This window comes from Apus apus, chromosome 3, assembly GCF_020740795.1.
Source record: "Apus apus isolate bApuApu2 chromosome 3, bApuApu2.pri.cur, whole genome shotgun sequence".
In the NCBI taxonomy this organism is placed as follows: Eukaryota; Metazoa; Chordata; class Aves; order Apodiformes; family Apodidae; genus Apus; species Apus apus.
Genome location: NC_067284.1, coordinates 14,126,182 through 14,145,923, shown reverse-complemented (window position 1 = coordinate 14,145,923; position 19,742 = coordinate 14,126,182). Strand labels below are relative to the sequence as shown.

Below are 19,742 nucleotides of genomic sequence, written 5' to 3'. Positions count from 1 at the left end.
TCTTTGGCACAGACAAAATGCTAGACTGGGTGGACTCTTCCTCCAATGCCATAACAAGACTTTGGCTATTTTTCTGGCACCAGAGTTCTTTCCAGTTTATAATCAGTAATAACAAACCTAATGGGGTAGACCTCAAACCAGTTATGACATCAAACTGATAACTATGATAGACTCTATAATGTAAAATGCACTTAATCCCCATAAAGGATATGAAAATAGTTTGTTGTCACAGTTTGACTCAAGATCAGTAATTAAACCAGAGACAATAATGCTCTCAATTGATATTTATTAAGTCCAGTAACATTAACTTTAACATGATCTATTATTGCATTAAATCCTTAAAACTAGCATATTTTTAAACATTCAAACATGGACAAAGAAAGGTATTGTGATGCTGACTTTAATTTTATGAGAGAGTGCCAGACACACGCTCTTCTTCTACATATAATTGCAAAGGACCTTGTGATTCTTTGCCACAAAGTTACAGCAACAAAGAAAGGAAAAATGAAGGACATGCATTCCTTTCAAAGCGCTCAGTCACTCCCTCAACTCCCTTTGCTTTTCCATCCATAGTGGACTTCTAGGGAAACAGTGGATTTCCAAGGGATACAAAGATTGGATATGAGTGAGAGATTCTTGTATTGAAGTAATAGTGAGAAATTGCACAAAATCCCTTAGTGTTGACAACCATGAACAAAGGGAAAGAGATACCCAAAGTGGCAAGAAGCCGTCAGGAAAAGTCAAAGATTTGTCTTTCTTACATACAGGTTTGCATACACCCATCTGCCATTGTGGTCCTTGAGACTTTACAAGCACGGCAGAAATGCAAGTACGTATTAAAGTTGTACTTTCACTAGTTTATTCAACTGACTACAGCACCAGGAACCTACAATGAATTCTGAAGTACTTTCTGTAACTAGGTACAGTAAACTACCACAGTATACTAAGGAGACAGTCCTATAGTTTAGGCAAGCTTACAAGCACATATTTTTCTTTTCTGCATTTTATCACATCATCTTTACTCACCTTGCATTACCATAACCAACTCCCTTCTTCGCTCAGTTTTACCATCTGCTTTCAGACGGTGGTATTTTCTGTGGCCTTTTTCTTGGACAAGCCATATCTTTTAAAAAAGTTATTTTAGACTGTCCATATAAGTCAGTATATATATCTAGTCTCTGAATCCCTTTTACTGCTCTTTTCTTTCTCTCTTCTTTCTTTCTTGTCACCTTTCGTAGTAGTGGGATGCCCGAACAGAATGCAGTATTTCATGTGTAGTCACTGGTGCTAATGGGGAGGGAAAGTATCATCTTCATCTTTCACTAACAGAACATGTGACCCCCCAAAAAAAAAAAAAAAAAAAAAAAATCAGTCTTCCTTGTACCTCCCACCCCATTCCAATTTCTAAATACATGCTCCTTTCAAAACACCTGGGATGTAGTAACCCAGGAAGATTCCTAGGAGAAGACTGGAAAAGCAAAGCAAAAGAGGAAGAGTTCAGCAGAGGAGACTATATAAACCTACATGTGTCACAGTGGTCAAAAGCAGGTAACAAAGGATTAATGAGCATGGAGGAAAAAAAGCCAGGAACTGATTAACCAGGCTTTTTAATCTCATGTATTTAATCATACTTGCAACTAAGTGGAGGCAAATCCTAACCAGGCAGTGAGGTTGCATTTTATGGCTGCTTTTCCAGATCGTAAACAACGGCACAATGTGTAAGACAGTGGAAAATCAACCCGCATATGTTCTCAAATCTGCTGAACCTTTTATATGACTTTTTTATTTATTTCTTTTTAAATAGGAAATTCATCAAATTCAAGTCTTCCCTACAAAGACTTTCAGCTTCAACAGATGAACATGTTTTCAAGAAAAAGCCTTTATGTGGTAACACTCCCAACTTCCACTCCTCTGCGGTTGGAGCTCCCGCAGCCCTGTGTGCTGAAGCCAGCAACTCTTCCCCGGAGGGAAGCAGGGCAAACCGGGAAACACCCCCGGCACCGGGAGCGGCTGCGAAACCTCGGCACGGCACAGCCTGCGGATTGAGGAATGAGTGGGACTGTCGTCTCAAGTGTGAGGAACACACTGGCCCAGATTCCCTGCAGATCTAGGTTTCTGCTTTTTGGAGCCAGCAGGGAAAGAACCTGTTTCAGCTCTCCTTTCCTTCCCCCTGCTGTAGCTAAGTGACTGCCCTAACTACACAGACCTTTAGAATTCCCCAAGATACCAGTAGCAGATGTCTGCTGGAACCCAGCACTTGGATCAAACCAGGTGCCTTCCCCATACACAATTATAGTGTGTGTGTGTGTGTGTGTATATATATATACATATATAAGACAAAATTGCAAGTTGACCCAAAACCCAGGATTTTGAGTTCAGCATTCACTGAGAGGGACTGTTGTGCAGCAAGGCAGGTCACTATGGCAGAGAACAAAACAAATCGAACAGATAATCCACTCTGCTTAGTTCCCAGGGTTGCCATCAAACTTCCAGATTGCTGCTCCTTGAAAGGACCTCCCAAGTGGAGACAAACAATATACAAGCTTGCCAGCTGAAGTGAGAATCAGAAGAATAAGGAGGAATCTGGAGGTGGGTCCTTTTGGTCCTTCAAAAAGAACTAAAATCAGAAGACTTATTTTGCAGAAGGAAGAGTTTATGGCTGCAGTGATTTACTCTAAGTGGAATTTACATGGAATGTAGTCTAAGTCATAGAACTAAATTGTTAAACTTAATGAAACAAACAAACAAAAAAAAAACAACCAACCAACAAACAAACAAACCCAAAACAAACCACTTTAAAATCCATACAGAAATCTCTCAAAGGTATCTTGAAAATAGAAGACAATCATCGTTCCTGAGCAAGGAAAGAATAAAGCAGGATTGAAAGTTTAGCCTGCCCTGTTTAAGCATATCAAATTCTCAGTTATATTGTGCAAATTTTGTGCATATTTATTCAACTTGGCTCCTGCTGCAGATTCTCTATATGTCAGCACACTTAGAGCTGGAGTACAGACAGAGGGATATGCACACAGTGGCAGCACCTAGAGTGCAGCAGGTCCTCTTCTCAAGTAATTTTTCCTAGTGTATTCTTGACCCCAGCTCTAGTAGCCAGCTTCACTGGATGAAGTCACCATCATTTCCTTCTCATTTGAGTAACAGGTTTTAACACTAAACCACCACCTGACGCAGAAATGGACTTTCTGGAAACAAGTTGAGCAGGCGAATAACCTAACTCGGCAATTTCACCAGTTTTCAGTGTTGCTTATATTCAGGTGGAGGCACTTTTCCTCCTAAGGCATGCAGGAGGCCCCAGAATTTGCAACAGCACATGATTATAGATACCAAATTAACATATTTTTAAAGCCCCCCAGCTAAAATCCTTTTCTGTTATACTGGGAAGGTTTCATATGTTTCCACAGTATTAAAAATCAGTATTCTTTGTGTTTTACTGACAGTCAATATTTCAGTATAAAAATAGATGTCATATAAGAAAATGCAAGCATGGGCTTATCTTGTATATAAATTAATGGCAAAATGATTTCCAGGTAGATGCAGAGATAGTAATGGGATTTATCCTGCATTCATCATATAGACAGTGAAAACCAGAACAGACAAGCAGATCATTTGGACAGGGAGTCTTTTTGTCTGGAATGAAATGTTAAGTTAAAAAAAATAAAATAAAATTACTTGAGGATTGTTTTCTGTAATGTTTCAATTTATATACAAATGAATAACTATATATAAAAGTTTAAGTGCACCTAAAAATAAAACCAGGACATGAATGTTGATGTGTGTGAGCATATGAGTGCTGAATAAAACATTCAAACAAGAATTCAAGACAGCATTTTGTTGCCTAAGTATTTTTATGGCACCATGCTAAGAATTCTGATGGTGTTTCTTCAAATGAAACTGAGTCCCAAGGGAAACAGAAGGTGTCATTTGGAGGACCTGCTGGATCTTTCCCTGTGAGGAAGCAGATGGAACTTGCAGCTTGTTCTTCCACTTTTGTGGGAAGGTATTTTTGGTAAAAGGAGAATTCTAGCTGCTGTGCTACTGCTCACTTGGTGTATAATCTTCAGCATGTCATAAATACCCTTCAAAGGCCATTTCCTATGAAGTGCTGAGTATCTTAATGCAATATGGAGACAACGTAAGAAAACACTTCCCAGAAGAAACATTAATATCCCTGTCAGTAAAGAAAAAAAAAAAATTATAAAACTATGATAGCTATTGCATGGAGTCCTACTCTACACTATTCTAACTACTTGGACATCAGCTGGTGTCAGGCCAGTCAGAATCTCATAAAAGGCATCCAGCATTTCTTATTATCTGGCCAACAGCCTTTGTGAAGATGATTTAGGATGGGATTCATCTCAATTAACTTAATTAGCAGTATTAACTATCAGTGTCTAAAATAATATTCCAGGTTTTCCTGGGAACAGTGGAGTGAAATGAGCATCTATAAATTCCTTGCTCAGGTGAGATTCTTAAAAAGGGTATAGCGACTCCAAAAATGTCCAGCAGAATAGTTATTGCAGGTTGTTCCTGTGACTCTCTGCATTCCTCTAGGAAGGTATCACATTTTCACTTAGGGGGATCTGAAATCCTGGGGTACAGATTATCAAAAGCAAGCAGTTCTGAGCACTGTTACACAAAGCAAGCTTTAATCTTCTGGAGGAGGGTGATCAGAGTTTTCCTTTAAAATTCCATATGACCAGCACATCACCCACCCCTCAGCCTGGAGCAGCAGAACCACCAAGAGACTGAATCATTGCCTCAACCTTGCCCCCTTAGCGTGAGCTTCTTAGTTATTCAGCAGGAATATCAGCCCCAGGAACAGTTTCCTTATGGTAAATTCTCTTCCAGTTTAACCAGTCCTTTAGCCAAGACTATGTATTTTCGAATAATGCATTTAAACTCAGTCAAAAGTGCTGTATAACCCTTATGAAAAAAAACAAAACAAACACCAAAAAACAAACCAACAACTATGAGAACAGATTCTATGGGCTGTGCAATGCAAACTCACAAATCAATCACAATAGTGAAAACTGACCTGAAAATACATGAGTTTTTTTCTTCTCTTTTCCTAGTACACCTTACAAAATTGTTCAGGAAATCCACCCAGTAAAACTGTATTCACCAGAAAGTATCATCTCCTTTTTGGAGTATCCATCTGTGAAAAGTTGTTTTATTTAAACAGAAAGAGAAAAGAGCAGATTAAAAAGTGTTTTTCTGCCTCTTGTAAGTTTAAACAGGCTTAACAGGTGCAATTTACTACTGGAATAGCAGGAAACAATAGGAAATATTTGTTATTTATTATTTGTATTCCTGCAGTATATGCAAGCACCTTCTCAGGGAGCACTCCACAAACATGGAAAGCTCAGAGCCATTAGAACTGCTTTGGTCAGCATCACAAGCAGCTCAGTAATTGCTCTTAACTATATTATTCCATTAAAAATGACATTGTATCTAAGCATTGTATAAAAAAACAGGAGTATGCTCAATAAGTTGTTGGGTTTTTTTCTATTATTTACCTCAGAAATGTTGTTAATGTTTTCCGTTATCTATTTTTAAAAGGTCTCTCCTTTTGAAAACTACCTCCTACTAGTCACTGAATTTCACTGTTATCTTGTAGGCCAGTTTGGGGTGGTTTGTTTGTTTTTTTTTTCTTGGAGTTTTTCAAATAATTTTAATAGATTAGGAGAACACTTCTTTCTCTTACAAAATGTGGGATATCTTTACCTGTCTACTTTTCTGAGCATTATACTAAGACAGGCGTGTGGGTCTGGAACACAAAGAACTTTTACAAAGGAAAGACTCATGCAGTGCAGTGCCACTGTTCTTCCAGCTCAACATCAAAGCAGTAACTTCCCAGCACAATTACAGGTTGGGCAGAAAATGTATTGAGAACTGCCCTGAGGAAAAGGACTTGGGTGTGTTCATTGATGAGAAGCTCAACATGAGCAATCAATGTGCATTTGTATCCCAGAAAGCCAGCCATGTCCTGGGCTGGATCAAAAGAAGCATAACGTGAGGGAGATATTTTCCCCCCTCTATTCCATTCTCATGAGACCTCACCTGGTCTGGAGACCCCATCGCAAGAGTGACATGAATCTGTTGGAGCGAGTCCAGAGGGCCAAGAAGATGATCAAAAGGCTGGAGCACCTCTCCTATGAAGACAGGCTGAGAGAGTTGGGGCTGTTTAGCCTGGAGAAGTCTCCAGGGACACCTTATGGTGGCCACTGCCTAAAGGGGGCCTACAGGAACGCTGAGGAGGTATTTTTTTTTATAAGGGCGTGTAGTGATAGGACAAGGAGGAATGGCTGCTAGAAGAGGGTAGATTTTGATTAGGAAGAAATTATTTTCTGTGAGGGTGGTGAGACACTTAACAGGTTGCCCAGAGAAGCTGTGCATATCCCCTTCCTGGAGGTGTTGAAGGCCAGGTTGGATGGGATTTGGAGCAACCTGGTCTAGAGGGAGGTGTCTCTGCCTATGCAGGGTGGTTGGACTAGATGACCTTTAAAGTTCCCTTCCAACTGAAACCATCCTGTGATTCAATGAACTTCCCAACCTTCTGGAACTGCTTGAGTTCAAGATCTTATTTGTATCACTTAGTTCAGCCACTCCCTTTTCTCCATAACCTTCATGTAAAGAGCTTCCTGGGCAGCCCCTGCCTGTCACTCCAACCTCAGACTTTTCTGCACCATAACAACACTGTCAGGCCAGAGAGGTGAGAAGAATCCTACAGAAATCAAGTGTTTTAGCTCATTATTCCCCATTTTCTGGGGCTGAATTTCTCAAGATGTCATATTGGATTAATCTGTTAATTATTTCCCCCGTGGCTTTTGACAGCTGTAAGGTTTCTGCTGACTTAACACACACGCACACAAAATAAAAAAAAATAAAAAGGAACCTAGTTCATCAGAAAAGCAGAAGGAGCCTAACCCTGATGTACGGGTTTAAGGAAATCTTGTGTAAGCAGTCATCAGAAGGGTAAGGAGTCACAGACCCAAAGCATTTTGATTCACATGCTGAAGCTGGTTATTTTAATATACCTGAATGTATTCTGTGTTATTTAGATGTTATTTAACTATTTCAATCACTTCATAGGGACCAGTGGTCCAATACAACCCCCAAGATAGCTCCCACCATTCACCTCTTCTCAAATACCCCCTCTGTGGAATAACCCCAGCGGTTTATTCATCTACAAAACAGCATTTGTCCCACCCAGATTGTGCAGCAGGGATAGCCATAGCGACTGAATCTGGTGAATATTTTACATAGAGATACGTATTTGGGCTTTTTCCTCACCGTAAGAGAGTTACACTATTTCAGACTTTAGCTATCAATTCGTAGGTTGTTGGGTTTGGGGTTTTTTAATGATTATAAATTAAGTTAGGACCTCTAGAGATCCCGGCAGGTTTGCTTTTTATTTGCTTTAGATTCGGAGTGGTTTGGGGTATTTTGTTGCTGGTGCTGCTCCCGGCTCCCCCGAAATTGGACAGAGGGGTCGGGGTAGCGGCCGGTCTTGCCCGCGCCTCCGCGCCAAGACTTACCGGGGCCCGCGGACCCCACTCGCCTCCTCCCCGCACCCAGGCCCAGGGCGGGCTTCGGGCGGGGTCCGGAACGACCCCCTCACCCCCGCCCCCCACGCCCTGGGATTTTCCTCGGGATTTCCCAATCCTGCCGGCCTGAGCGCGCCCGATCGAGGAAACTGCGGAAAACGGAGCCAGGCTCCAGCGCGACGCCCGCGGCCGCAGCAGCCGCCTCGGGGCGAGGCACAGGTAAGGGCGCTGCCGGGGAAGGGAGCGGGTCACCGGGCTCTGCCAGCGCTCGCCGCCAGCTCCCACCTCCCATGGCGGCCGGGAGCCGCTCCGTGCCGAGCCGTGCCGGGCCAGCCGCCTCCTCCGCCGCGCTGAGGGGAGTTGCACATGGAGCAGCTCCGCTCGCAGGCAAGGTGAGCCCGCGGCGGCAGCACCTGGGCCGGCGTGCGAGGGGAGCGGGGGGGGCGGGGGCGAGGGGACCCTCCGGGCGGCGACGGGCGGGACCGGGCGGGGCCGCCCCTCGGGGCAGGCGCGGGCGGTGCTCCCCCCGGCCGGGGCGGTGGTTGGTTTCTCCTGTCAGCGGAGGCAGGGCCAGGCAGAGTGAGGGTGGGCGCGGAGTTGGCGGCGGGGCCGGGGGCAGTCGGCGGCGCCTCGTTCCAGCGGAGTTTGCGGCGGATGCGGGGCGGGAACGACGGCGGGAGGTGAGGGACCGGACGGGGCTCGGTTCCGCTGCGCAGTGGGTTTTGCGGGCAGGAGTTTGCACTGGTCGTGGCCCGGAACGGAGGGGAAAGCCCTGGGGGAGGGGGAGGGGGGGGGGTGCGACAGGCGGGGAGCTGCAGAACGCGGTGGGGGAACGGGGTTAGACCCTCCCCTCCTCTCCGCTCCGTACTCCTCCGGCGGAGCCACCGGCCGGTTGTGGAGGAGGCAGCGTGAGCTGGAGAGGGGGGGGGAAAAGTTGTTCTCGGCGGGTTCCCCCGCTCTGCCTCTGGCCGGGGCCGGCCGGGCGAGCCACGTGTCGGGGCCGGGGGGCGAGGCGCGGTACCGGGTCAAGGGGAGCGGGCGCTGCCCAGCGGAGCCGCCCCGCCGCTGCCCGCTCCTTTTCCTCTCCTGCTGCAGGTCTCGTTGCAAGAAGCGGAGCGGAGCGAGCCCCGAAGGGGAAGCGCCTGCCCCCGGAGAAGGGGCTGCCCGGAGCGGGCAGCGCCCCGGCGGGAGCCGCCCCCCGCCTCGCCTCGCCGCCCAGAACCGAAGGCGCCCGGAGCAGAAAGTTGTGTGCGAGGCCGGTCCGGGCGCGATGCCGGGGCGCGGCGCGCTCTGCCTGGGCCTGCTGCTGCACGTCTTACTGGGCTGTCGCTCGGCGCAGCAGCCCGGCAGCTGCCCGGCCCCCTGCGAGTGCTCCGAGGCGGACAAGACGGTGAAGTGCGTGAACGGGAACCTGACGGCGGTGCCGCCCGACCTGCCGTCTTACGTGCGCAGCCTCTTCATCACCGGCAACTACTTGGACCGGTTGCCGGCCGGCGCCTTCCCCGCCCGGCGCCTGCCCGACCTCTGCGCCCTCAACCTCAGCGGGAACCACCTGCAGGCCGTGGAAGCCGATGCCCTGGCGGCCCTGCCCGCCCTGCGGCAGCTGGACCTCAGCGGCAACCCCCTGGCCTCCCTCAGCCCGCAGGCCTTCGGGGAGGGCGGCAGCCCGCTGGAGGAGCTGGCCCTCCGCGGGGCCCTGCGCAACCGCAGCGTCCTCTTCAGCCTGGCCACCATGCTGCAGTCCGGGGCTGTGCACAACCTCAGCCGCCTGGAGCTGGCCGACAACGGGCTGCTGCTGCTGCCCGCCGGCATGTTCTCAGCCCTGCCCGCCCTGCGGCAGCTAGACCTGAGCAACAACTCCCTGGTGGGCTTGAGAAACGTCTCCTTCCAGGGGCTGGGCCAGCTGCAGAGCCTCGACCTCAGCAACAACTCCCTGAGCGTGCTAAGGAATGACACGCTGGCCCAGTTCCGTGGCCTGCCCGCCCTCCGGCGCATCAGCCTGAGCCGCAACACCTGGGTCTGCGACTGCGCCATCGAGGACCTGGTGGCCTGGCTCAAGGAGAGCGACCAAGTAGAGGGCAAAGAAGCCCTGACGTGCTCCTACCCTGATAAGATGCTGGGCAAAGCCCTGCTGAAGATCAACAGCTTGGACCTGAACTGCTCTGTGCCCATAGACCTGCCTTCCCAGCTACAGACTTCGTACGTCTTTCTAGGGATAGTATTGGCTCTCATCGGAGCCATTTTCCTCCTGGTTTTGTACTTGAACCGAAAAGGGATCAAAAAGTGGATGCACAACATCAGAGATGCCTGTAGGGATCACATGGAGGGCTACCACTACAGATATGAGATCAATGCAGACCCCAGGTTAACAAACCTCAGCTCCAACTCGGATGTCTGACGAAGCGCTGCGGGGCAGCGTGCAGTAGCTGTGCATGAAAAGTAGACTTAAGCTTCACCCTCGTGCTTGCGTCCCTTTCCCTGAGAAATCTCGGGCATGCTTGTAACATCAGGGGGGATGTGCCTCCCTCCCTCTGACAAGGTTCAATTTTCTTTTGAGAACCTGGGCAGCTGCGCATGGCGTTGGGCTGTATGTAGGAAACAAGCTGCTACTTCTTTTCCTTCTTTCCTGTCTGTACTTGCTGGAATATTTTTTTTTAAGCTATTAAAAGAGAAAAAAAAAAAAAAAAAGAATCTCTCTGGTGCTTCAAAGCCACCAGAGATTATAAAAAATTCACTGATGCAGACACCATTCAACAAAAACTGCCTCAACTTTTTAGGAAAAAAAAAAAGGTTATGTTCTTCTGTGCCAGTTTTGATCTTGTATATCTGAATTATGATTACAACAATTCCGTTTCACAGACTTCCCTTGAGATTTTAAAAAACAAAGAGACTCCTTTTAATGACTCCTCTGGTACAAAGCAAGAAATCAAGTAGTGAGCATGCACAAAATACTTTATAGTTTTACATGTTGGGAAACTTAGGATCTCAGTAAGTCCCTTACTATTTTGTAAAGTTTTGATTGTAGTTTACCTGAAAAGAGATATTTTTTTTTTATACAAACTGCATCTAAACTCCATCTGAGCTGTTAAATTCAATAAACAGTCTTACAAGAACTGTTGTGTTGAAGTTTGCTGTTCAGTGAGAAATATATGGACATCTAAGAGTGTGGTTAGCTTTATAGGCTCTGAAGTAGTAGCCCTGCAGTAGTAATCTGAATAAAATTTTATAGAACTGTGTAGCTTAGAGGAATGAATGTTTGACATTTTTGTGAAATATGCCAGGAGAATTGCAGCAACCAACAAGCTGTTTCATTTGGCACTAAACCCCCAAGTCTGCTCTCAAAACAACTGCAAAGTGTCAGGACAGAGGCTGGGGTGCACCTTGATGGGAAGGTACGAACTGGTAGAATTTTCATAAGGTCTTCTCTACCAAATTAAAAAAAAATAATTCAAATTACGTTGTGCATTATTTCAGCTTAAGGAAATTTTATCTGAATTGGATTGTTTATTATATAAAAAAAAAATTTCGTGTCCTGAACTAAATTAAATGTAGCTCAGTTGTGTGGTGAGTGAGCTTCAGGCTTGTAAATGAATGCAGCACTTAATTTATTAACTGCTTCTTAACTCATTGTAGACTCTCAGTACTAGTGAGTTTCTATATTATCCACATCAAGTAATTTGATGGAACTTTACACTTAACCTTAAAGCTTTTAACAGGTGCATTTCAATATTGTATGTTACTCATGCTGATTACTTGCTTGGGAATGCATTTTTTTGTAAATAGATAAAAAGCATGTGAAGAAAAACTTCAAAAATGCATAATTTAATATGCAACTCTGGTGACAGATGAAAAGGTTAGCAAGAACCTTCCAATGGTCACCAATAATAAATGCACTTTTTCCAATCCATTCATAGATTCTTAATGGAAAGAATACACCAACTGTGAAAGTGTGATGTGAATTGGTATCTATCAGCATATCTGTGGAGCTTTTTCTAATGTCACTATTCCTTGAAGCTCTTGAACGTCTCTAAAGTGTTATGAATTACTGGCTAAAATCTCTTTGCTTTCAAAAGTGACAGTTTTCTCATATATATGCGCCTTTGGTAAGAGCTCATAAATATATAATAGTCCCTAAAGTATCAGGAGAAATATAATCTGGTTTGGGCATCAGTATTATTCAAATGTATTTTTCTCTCCTTGCAACTTCAGACAAAGCAAGTAGCACAAGTTGGCTCAGACTAATTTTCTATTGCTTAAAATTGCTGTTAAATTTATTTAATAGCAGGGATTTTTTGTAGTGTAGTTTTGTATGTTTGCTCTCAGAAGTAAAAAATAAATTAATATTAAGTACAAATAAGGTTTTGATAAAGACCTTACAATTAGTGTAATAAATGATAGCCTATTTCTCCTGCTGTAATTAAATATATGAGCAATATCTGGTAAACAGGTATGAAGTTTGTGGATTCCTAAAAAGCAGACTGCTGGTCTGAATGTTAGCTGCCCATTATTTTAAGAACAGTGTAAAAACCTCAGTGTGAATAACTGTTACTGTGCAACTATGCAAACCATTCATACTTGGCATACATAAGATAGTTTACCTAAGCAGCTAGAATTCACAAGAGCTATGCAGTGTGCTTTGCTGTATTGATCATTTCAGAGATGATCAACTTAAACTTACTTGTACAGTGCCAAGAGTAGCAGAGCGTCATCCTTGCTTAAGATGCTCCTGTAATATAATAGAGAAAATAGATTCAAACCAGGACATTTCTTGGGCAATTTCTTGGGTTTTGTAAACAGACACTTTAAAGTAACTACAGTAAAAACAGTTATCCGTGATGTGTTAATGTAACAGCTATGCATTTATGGAGCTGTGTAAGGACAGGCAATGACTTTATTTGCAGTCTCTCACCCATCGACTGAGTATTTGTATAGTGAGTAACTGTTGTATTACAACTATTATTCTAAATATTATTATTTTTGTATCTTAGAAAGTAATTGTAACAATTTTATTAGAGACCTGTTGACGGCTACTTTAAAATAATTTTTGCCATTTGCTTACATGTGTATTTATTAGGATGTAACACTTAGCATGTGTCAGTATTGTGCTGAATAATGTTCTCCTACAGTGTTTGACCAATAATGAATGCTTTGGTGTTTTGTACAATGCAAGTGATCTTAAATCCCCTTCCATAAACAGTGCTTGAAATTTGTTTTCCTTTCCTATTACAAAATAGTTACAGTGGTACTCAAAAGACATTTAAAAAGTAGCTCCCAGAGGGCTTCAGAACTTGGTTTAAAAGTATGAATTTAAAATAACATTAGTGTAAGGGTTACTCTGAAGCATATTTTATAATCTTACTCTGCTTTGACCCTTGAAATTTGAATTGATTGCCATTTCCAGAGCAGCTTAAATAGCAAGGCTGTTTTATTCTTTCATTCGTCAATAAAACATGTGCAGCATTAAATGCCTCTAAAATGTGTTTTGTATACATAACCCCCCAAAGTTCTTCCTGACGTGGTTATCACTGATGTTTCATAGAAAACATCTAAACTAAAGTAATGAGCAAATCTTGAGGGAAGGCTGCACAGCTAAGAAGCAGAAAGGAGGGTTTGTCCAAGGTTCAACTGCTTTCTTAAAGTTGTGATAACCTTAGTATTTTCTTAATAGAATAGCACAAGGAATTGATGTAATTTTAATATATTTTCCTAAAGTGCTTTGGATAAACACTGTTGCCAGGTAAAAACAGAAAATTCCCCAAATCTTTCTTTATCCAGGGTAGCTTTACATTAGATAATTGACATCCTTTTATTCTCATCAAGACGTATTATCAATAATTTCAGCATCCAAAAAGTGATTTGAAATTTTGCACAAATGCTTTAAATCTTTTCATTCAGGGTTATTTACCTTTTTAGCACCGGTGACAACCCCCAGTGCCATGCCAGCTAGCAAAGCAGTCTGATCAGACCTGTATTCACTTGTTGACAGATTTCACTGAAGATGGGCATGGCAAAATATTCAAAGTATGACTGCTCTAGGATCCCAACTCTCATCATTCTACCAGCATTTTCCCTGTGATATACTCTGCTCTTTATGCATCTGCATAATTTCTTCTTTGCCTCATTTTCTCAAATCCATTAAAAGAAGTATCATGAATCTGCGCAAGTAGATAAATCAGTCTGACTGCACCTGTATTTTGAGGTTTAGCATCTTCATTTCCCTTTGAGCCTTAAAGTGAAGAAGGTCCTTTGTCAAAGCGGACAGAATGAAAATTTGATACACACTTTTTCTTTCTCTTTAGCAGCTGAATGTTCAAGAAGAACCATTCATTCTCAGCATATGATGAAGGAAAATAGCATTTGGTAAGAAAACATTTCAGTTTCAAGCTTCCAAATTACATTTATATTCTATAAGAGAGGGTTGAAGGGAGAAGCTTATAAATGAAAAGGAGATAGCACTTGGTGATGGGTCAGCAGTGGAAATCACAACATTAGCAATAGTAACAATTGCTCATTGACTCCATGTGGTTGAGCATCATGTTGTGGTCACGTTTTATGGATACAGCTCTAGTTCTTCCTGCTACTATAAATAGAAACATTTTGCTAACAAGCGGAGTCCTGTCCTCTGCTATTTGTAACACAGGGGTTTCCACTGGCATTTTTGAGAGATACAATAGAAGACTGAATTTAATTCAATGCCTGCTGGTTTAATAGTGGCTAGATCAGGCCCATAACTTAATGTTTCTTTTTCTCAAACTTGCCGCTCACCAGTTGCAAAGCCCTTGGCTTGAAATTGATGAAAGCCCACCAAGGAAGAGAGAAAGCAATCATTTGGGGAGTGTAGCATTAAGTATTTCATACATGCTTAAAAAAGAGACATAAACCATATGGGAGCAGAGCTCCTTTGCTGATGCAGAGGTAAGCTAGCTTCCCAAGTGAAAACAGCAGCAGCAGCAAAGCAGTGCATTGTACCGATACAATAAACCTAACAGCAGTCCTCTGCCACCTTGAAAAAAAACACACCGAGCTTTTAGAAGACTACAGGTTTGCAGTATGTGTCCTTGAAAAGGGCTTTTGCTTTCTCAATGGTGTTAGAGTTTACGTATTGTCACATCCTTGGAAAACCTTGCTATGGTAGAAGTCATCTCTCGAGCAGACAAAGCTTGAAATGAGGCCTTGCATTCCCAATGTTGGCCTAAGTATAAAAAGGGAACTATTAAGAAAATTAAGATGTTGTTTTAGGCAGTGTGTTCCTGTTACAGTTAGTAATTTAATGTTTGCAATTGTTTATGTTTTTTAAAGCATTCACTGGATAGCTTTTCCTTTCTGATGATAAACTAACAGAATAACAGATTTGTGTTTTCTAGTAATTATGCATGAAAGCATCTGAATAAATTAGCAAAGTTGTTTGAGTACATACAGTGAAAAATTGTTAGAAATCTCATGTTCTGGAGTGTTTTGGTATTCTGGAAATTTTAAATGCAAGAAACTGCTGTAGCTTTTTCAGTTTGAAGTTTTATTTCTTAATTAAAAATTATTCTTGAAGAAAAACACAATAAAATATATACCAGATTGCTTATAAATGTTTTATGTTCACCCTGTTCATTTAATCACTGTAAATCTTTACAGATATTGAGGTCTTTGCTAAAGGTGTAGTTGTATTCCTTACAGCTCAAATTGCTGATCGTGCTGTGAATTTGCATGATAGAATGGTGAAAAAGCAACTTCCATTTGGATAGCCTGATTAATTTCTTTGGAAAGAAATTTGATCCATGAATGTAAGCAAATGTGTTTTAGTCCTTGCTATTTTGCACATAATTTGATAGGGTTTTTTTGTTTTTTATATATGCAGTATTGATTTTGAAGTTAGGTACCGATTCTAAATTTAACAGTAATGGATTTTCAGGTTTTTAATGACTAGATGAAACTGTGTGGTTTAAAGTCTTCAAATACCTATTTACATAATGAAATATAGAAGCATTATTATTATTGAAGGTGTGAATTTTCTTACTGTGAAGGAACCATTAAAGTACTGCTGAAACAGAGAACAGACAGTGAACTTAGAGAAAACAAAGTATTCTGATGGCAAACTCTTTTATTCTTGCAGCTTTTAAAATACAAATATTTGGATTGGAAATTCAAAGGGAAGGATGACATTTCATCATCTTAATAATAACTAGTACAGAATGCTGACATTTTAATAGGACTGAGGGATTTTTTAGGGCTCTCCCAGGATCATAGCTGATAACTTGGCTAGTCTTGTGTCTAAGTTGTTTGCTCTTAGTGTTTTTTTCACATTTTTAGAACACCTAACACAGAAGAGTGTTTGACTTTACACATAATGGATTGATCTGTCCTAGATTTTATCTTGGGACTGATCCGTCTTAGTGTCTCTCCACAGTCTACTTCACATATTCCAATTGTTCTAGTAGAATATTTTCTGTGGCATAGCCAAGGGTAGCTTTACATGAAATCATGGGCATTTATGCAATAAATAACTCATTTGTCAAGTTGACATTATTAAATGTCAAATAGACATTTTAACAGAATGCAGTGTATACTTCATGCTGGCACTATAGAAGCAGCAAGTAAAAGTAGTGAAATATTAAAATAATAAAAAATACCATTATTGCAAAAATGCTATAAGCAGTCATAATCTGACACAACTTTAAGGCATTTGAGCAATTTAAGGATGTTTTAAAGAAGGAAAAAGAGGTAGTTAGTACATTGACAGTTTTCTTCTTCAGGTGGGCGTCTCCATTCATTATCCTGAACACCTTATGGAGCTTGAAGAAGAATAGAGTCTGAGGCACACCAGTCTTTCCAGTACATTGTGTTGGCTAGCTTAGGGGCCTGCTTTTTCCCCACACATTGGAAAGGGGACCTCAGTGCCTAAATGGAGTAGGTAGCCTCTGAGAAGCACTTAGGACACGTTTCATATTGCTGCACACTGAGTGCTGCAAGTTAACACAAGTTGGTGCTGAGTGGCCAGCATTTTCCAAAGTGACCACATTTTTGGGATTTCACTTTCAAAGTAGCTTAAGGGGTTTCATTTTCAAAAGCTATTGAACCCCTGGAAAATTACCTTTTTAAGGTGAATTGAACTAGATGTGGAAAAAAACAGTTTTCACTCTGAAAAGTCTTATATTTTTGAGAGAAAATATAAATACTTGCAGGACCTTTTGAAATTCCTTAGACTTTGTTATTGCTGTTGTTTCTTAGGTTCACTGAGATCCCTGTAACACCATCTATGCAGAATATCCTTCCTGTTCTCCATCTCACTTATTTAATAATCCATAATCCAGAAGCCTTTTTCCCATAACTTTTGTATTGTGACCATGCTTGATTATTTCACATTGGTGAGCAAGGGTGGAATTCCTATGAAAGAGGTCATGCATAAAATAAAACCTTGGTTGCTTATGACTAAGTAGATTAATTAATATGATTATATCTGTTGTTAGGCTTTCATTCAGGTTTTCTCTTTCCATGTTTGTCCCTTTCTGTTTAGTTTTCCAGCATAACTGAAAGCTTCTGTGGTAGCTCAGAGGAACTCTCAGATTCAGATTTCCAGTTATAAAAAAGATCTTACTTTGAGATGGCAGTCTAGAAAAAAACTTGCAGTAACACTGCTCAAACTGTTTGTGACAGGATAGTAAAATGTCACTGAAAATAGCTCTGCTAACATATTCTTCATTTGTCAGAAACACTACATATGCAGAAAACTGGAATGCTGAGTTTGTGTTACCGATGTATGTGCTGTTTAACGAGACTGGGAGATTCCTATTACAATAGTTTATGGTACCTCTGCTACGATTTCTCCTCCCTGCAGCCCCACACACACCCCATTATGCTTGAAGAGGACTCAGATGACTTTAGGGTGTGCATGCAGCAGGCTGTGGTATTTTGTTTAGATTATTAATCATACATGAAGGCCGTTATTTTGGGGCGCATAAAGAAAAACATTCTTATACAGAAATAAATTCACTGACATAAAACTGGTTTCATAACTTACCTGTAATTGCAAAAAAAATGCTCTGAATTTGAATTTGAAAGAAACAGGTGTCTTTCAGCAATCTTGAGTGTGAATTTAGCAAGAATTCCAGTTTAATCCAGGAAATGATGACACTGAAATTTCTTGCAAGCTGAGGAATCATAGTTATGCAGGCTGTGTTTTTTCCATGAAGCAGTACAAGGTGTTTTATCTCTTAGGTTTCCAGGGAGACAGTCACAAACCAGTAGGGGTTACTGTTGTTCTTAATAAAGCTCTCTAGATTTTGTAGTTTTAACAATTTTTCTGATCAAAATCACAGAGATAGGAGACAGGATTTGATAAATGCTACTGAGTAATATGAATTGATACAACCTATTTCAAAAACACAGAGGTGATGCTGTGGTGCACCAGCTTAGAGTATTATTCACTGTAGAGAGCTACACGAACTGTCCTTATAATTTCACAATTGCTATAGAATATACGCTATCAAAAAGGTTTTGGATGCAGGTAAGAAGCTCCACCTCCACCACAGGAATTCTATGTTTGTATACGAGTTGTGTAATAGTTCACAGAAAACTGCGTGTCTCCTCTGTGGTTTAGAGGGAAATTTGGAGTAAACAACAACTGGTTAACGTAAATCCATTAGGCAAAAATCTTGTATTTTAAAATAATAATAATTGTTGAGAATTCATTATTGTTGAGAATTCAAGAAATTTTGATCACAGAAATATACAATGGCTTCACATATTTCTCTGTTATTATACTTTCAACGCTGTTGTACTTTAGACACTATAAGCACATGCATTTGCAGGGGCAGTGTTCAGTGCAAAGAGACCAGTGAATAGTATAGGAAACCTACTGAGGACCCTCCCAGTTTAATTTTCTGTTATTCTGCCATGTAAAGGGGAGAAGTAGAAAAAGGGAAGATCTTTGACAGAACAAACTGTATAAGAAAGAAACTTGGTAGAGCCAAAAATCTCCTGTAATGAAAGCGCTTTTCCCCCTCGCGAAAGAACGATGCGGCAATTAGTCATGCTGAAGTAGAGGAAGGTATGGTTTCTTTCAGAAGCTTCAGGTTATATAGGTGTAATCAAGGTTTTGCATTGGAGCCACAGCTAATTCACACATCAACATTTAATCTAGATCACCAGAAAATATCAATACCAGATTGTGCTGTACATTTTTTTTTCTGATCATTTTCATGCTGCACTCAGTGTGTTTCAGTAATGCATGAAGCACTTGTTCTCTCCTTCCCTCCCGAGGGGAGTGTGTACACTGGCTGAGGTAGAGTGTGTGCACCATCTTGACTTATATTTCTGAGAGAAATCATAAGAAAGGTAAAGAACCTTGTACTTAAAGCAGAAGGTTGATCTTCTTTGTGATTTTCCCTAATTCCTGGATGAATAAGTTCCTTTGGAAAGCCTGCTGCTTGGAGAAAGTTTTATCTCCTGTGCAAAAAGCCTTTTGTCTGCTTCAGGAGAAAATATTAGGTACATTCTTCTTCTCTTTAATTTAGTCCCAACTGTTTATCTTTCCAAAGGAATATTACAGTCTTCAAATTTTATTTTGCATTGGAAAGCAGAACATAAGCTGTGCTTAAATTTGGGAACATTATCAAATCCATAGGAAATTATTGTTTAGAAAAGGTGAAAAAACAAAGATCCTACAAATTAAATAAGTTTTTAAATTACATTACAGTAAATAAACTCCCTCCATAAGCATCCTGATTAAGCTTATACTGTGTTGGAAACATCCCCACTGCTCCTATTAACAGCAGCAACACTCCAAGCAGAAGCCTCTGTATTATGAAATAGTCAGTTCTCAGGGCAAAATGATTCAACAGCAAAATGAGGTTTGCACTTCTGTATTCAGTCTGTTCTGTGAGTTTTCTACCATGCCAATTTTTGCGAGATGCCAGACCATACACAAAGCTCTTAAATACAGATGCCCCGATAGCCTGTAGGGTCCTCTCCTCTCCTCTCCTCTCCTCTCCTCTCCTCTCCTCTCCTCTCCTCTCCTCTCCTCTCCTCTCCTCTCCTCTCCTCTCCTCTCCTCTCCTCTCCTCTCCTCTCCTCTCCTCTCCTCTCCTCTCCTCTCCTCTCCTCTCCTCTCCTCTCCTCTCCTCTCCTCTCCTCTCCTCTCCTCTCCTCTCCTCTCCTCTCCTCTCCTCTCCTCTCCTCTCCTCTCCT

General features: G+C 41.9%; 1 protein-coding gene across 1 annotated transcript; it reads left to right on the top strand.

The window, feature by feature from the left end:
* Positions 1-8,835: 8,835 nt before the first annotated feature.
* TPBG (trophoblast glycoprotein) lies at positions 8,836-12,515 on the top strand. Its single transcript, XM_051613384.1, has one exon. The coding sequence runs from the start codon at positions 8,836-8,838 to the stop codon at positions 9,961-9,963; it is 1,128 nt and encodes a 375-aa protein (XP_051469344.1). The 3' UTR covers positions 9,964-12,515.
* The last annotated feature ends 7,227 nt before the right edge of the window (positions 12,516-19,742 follow it).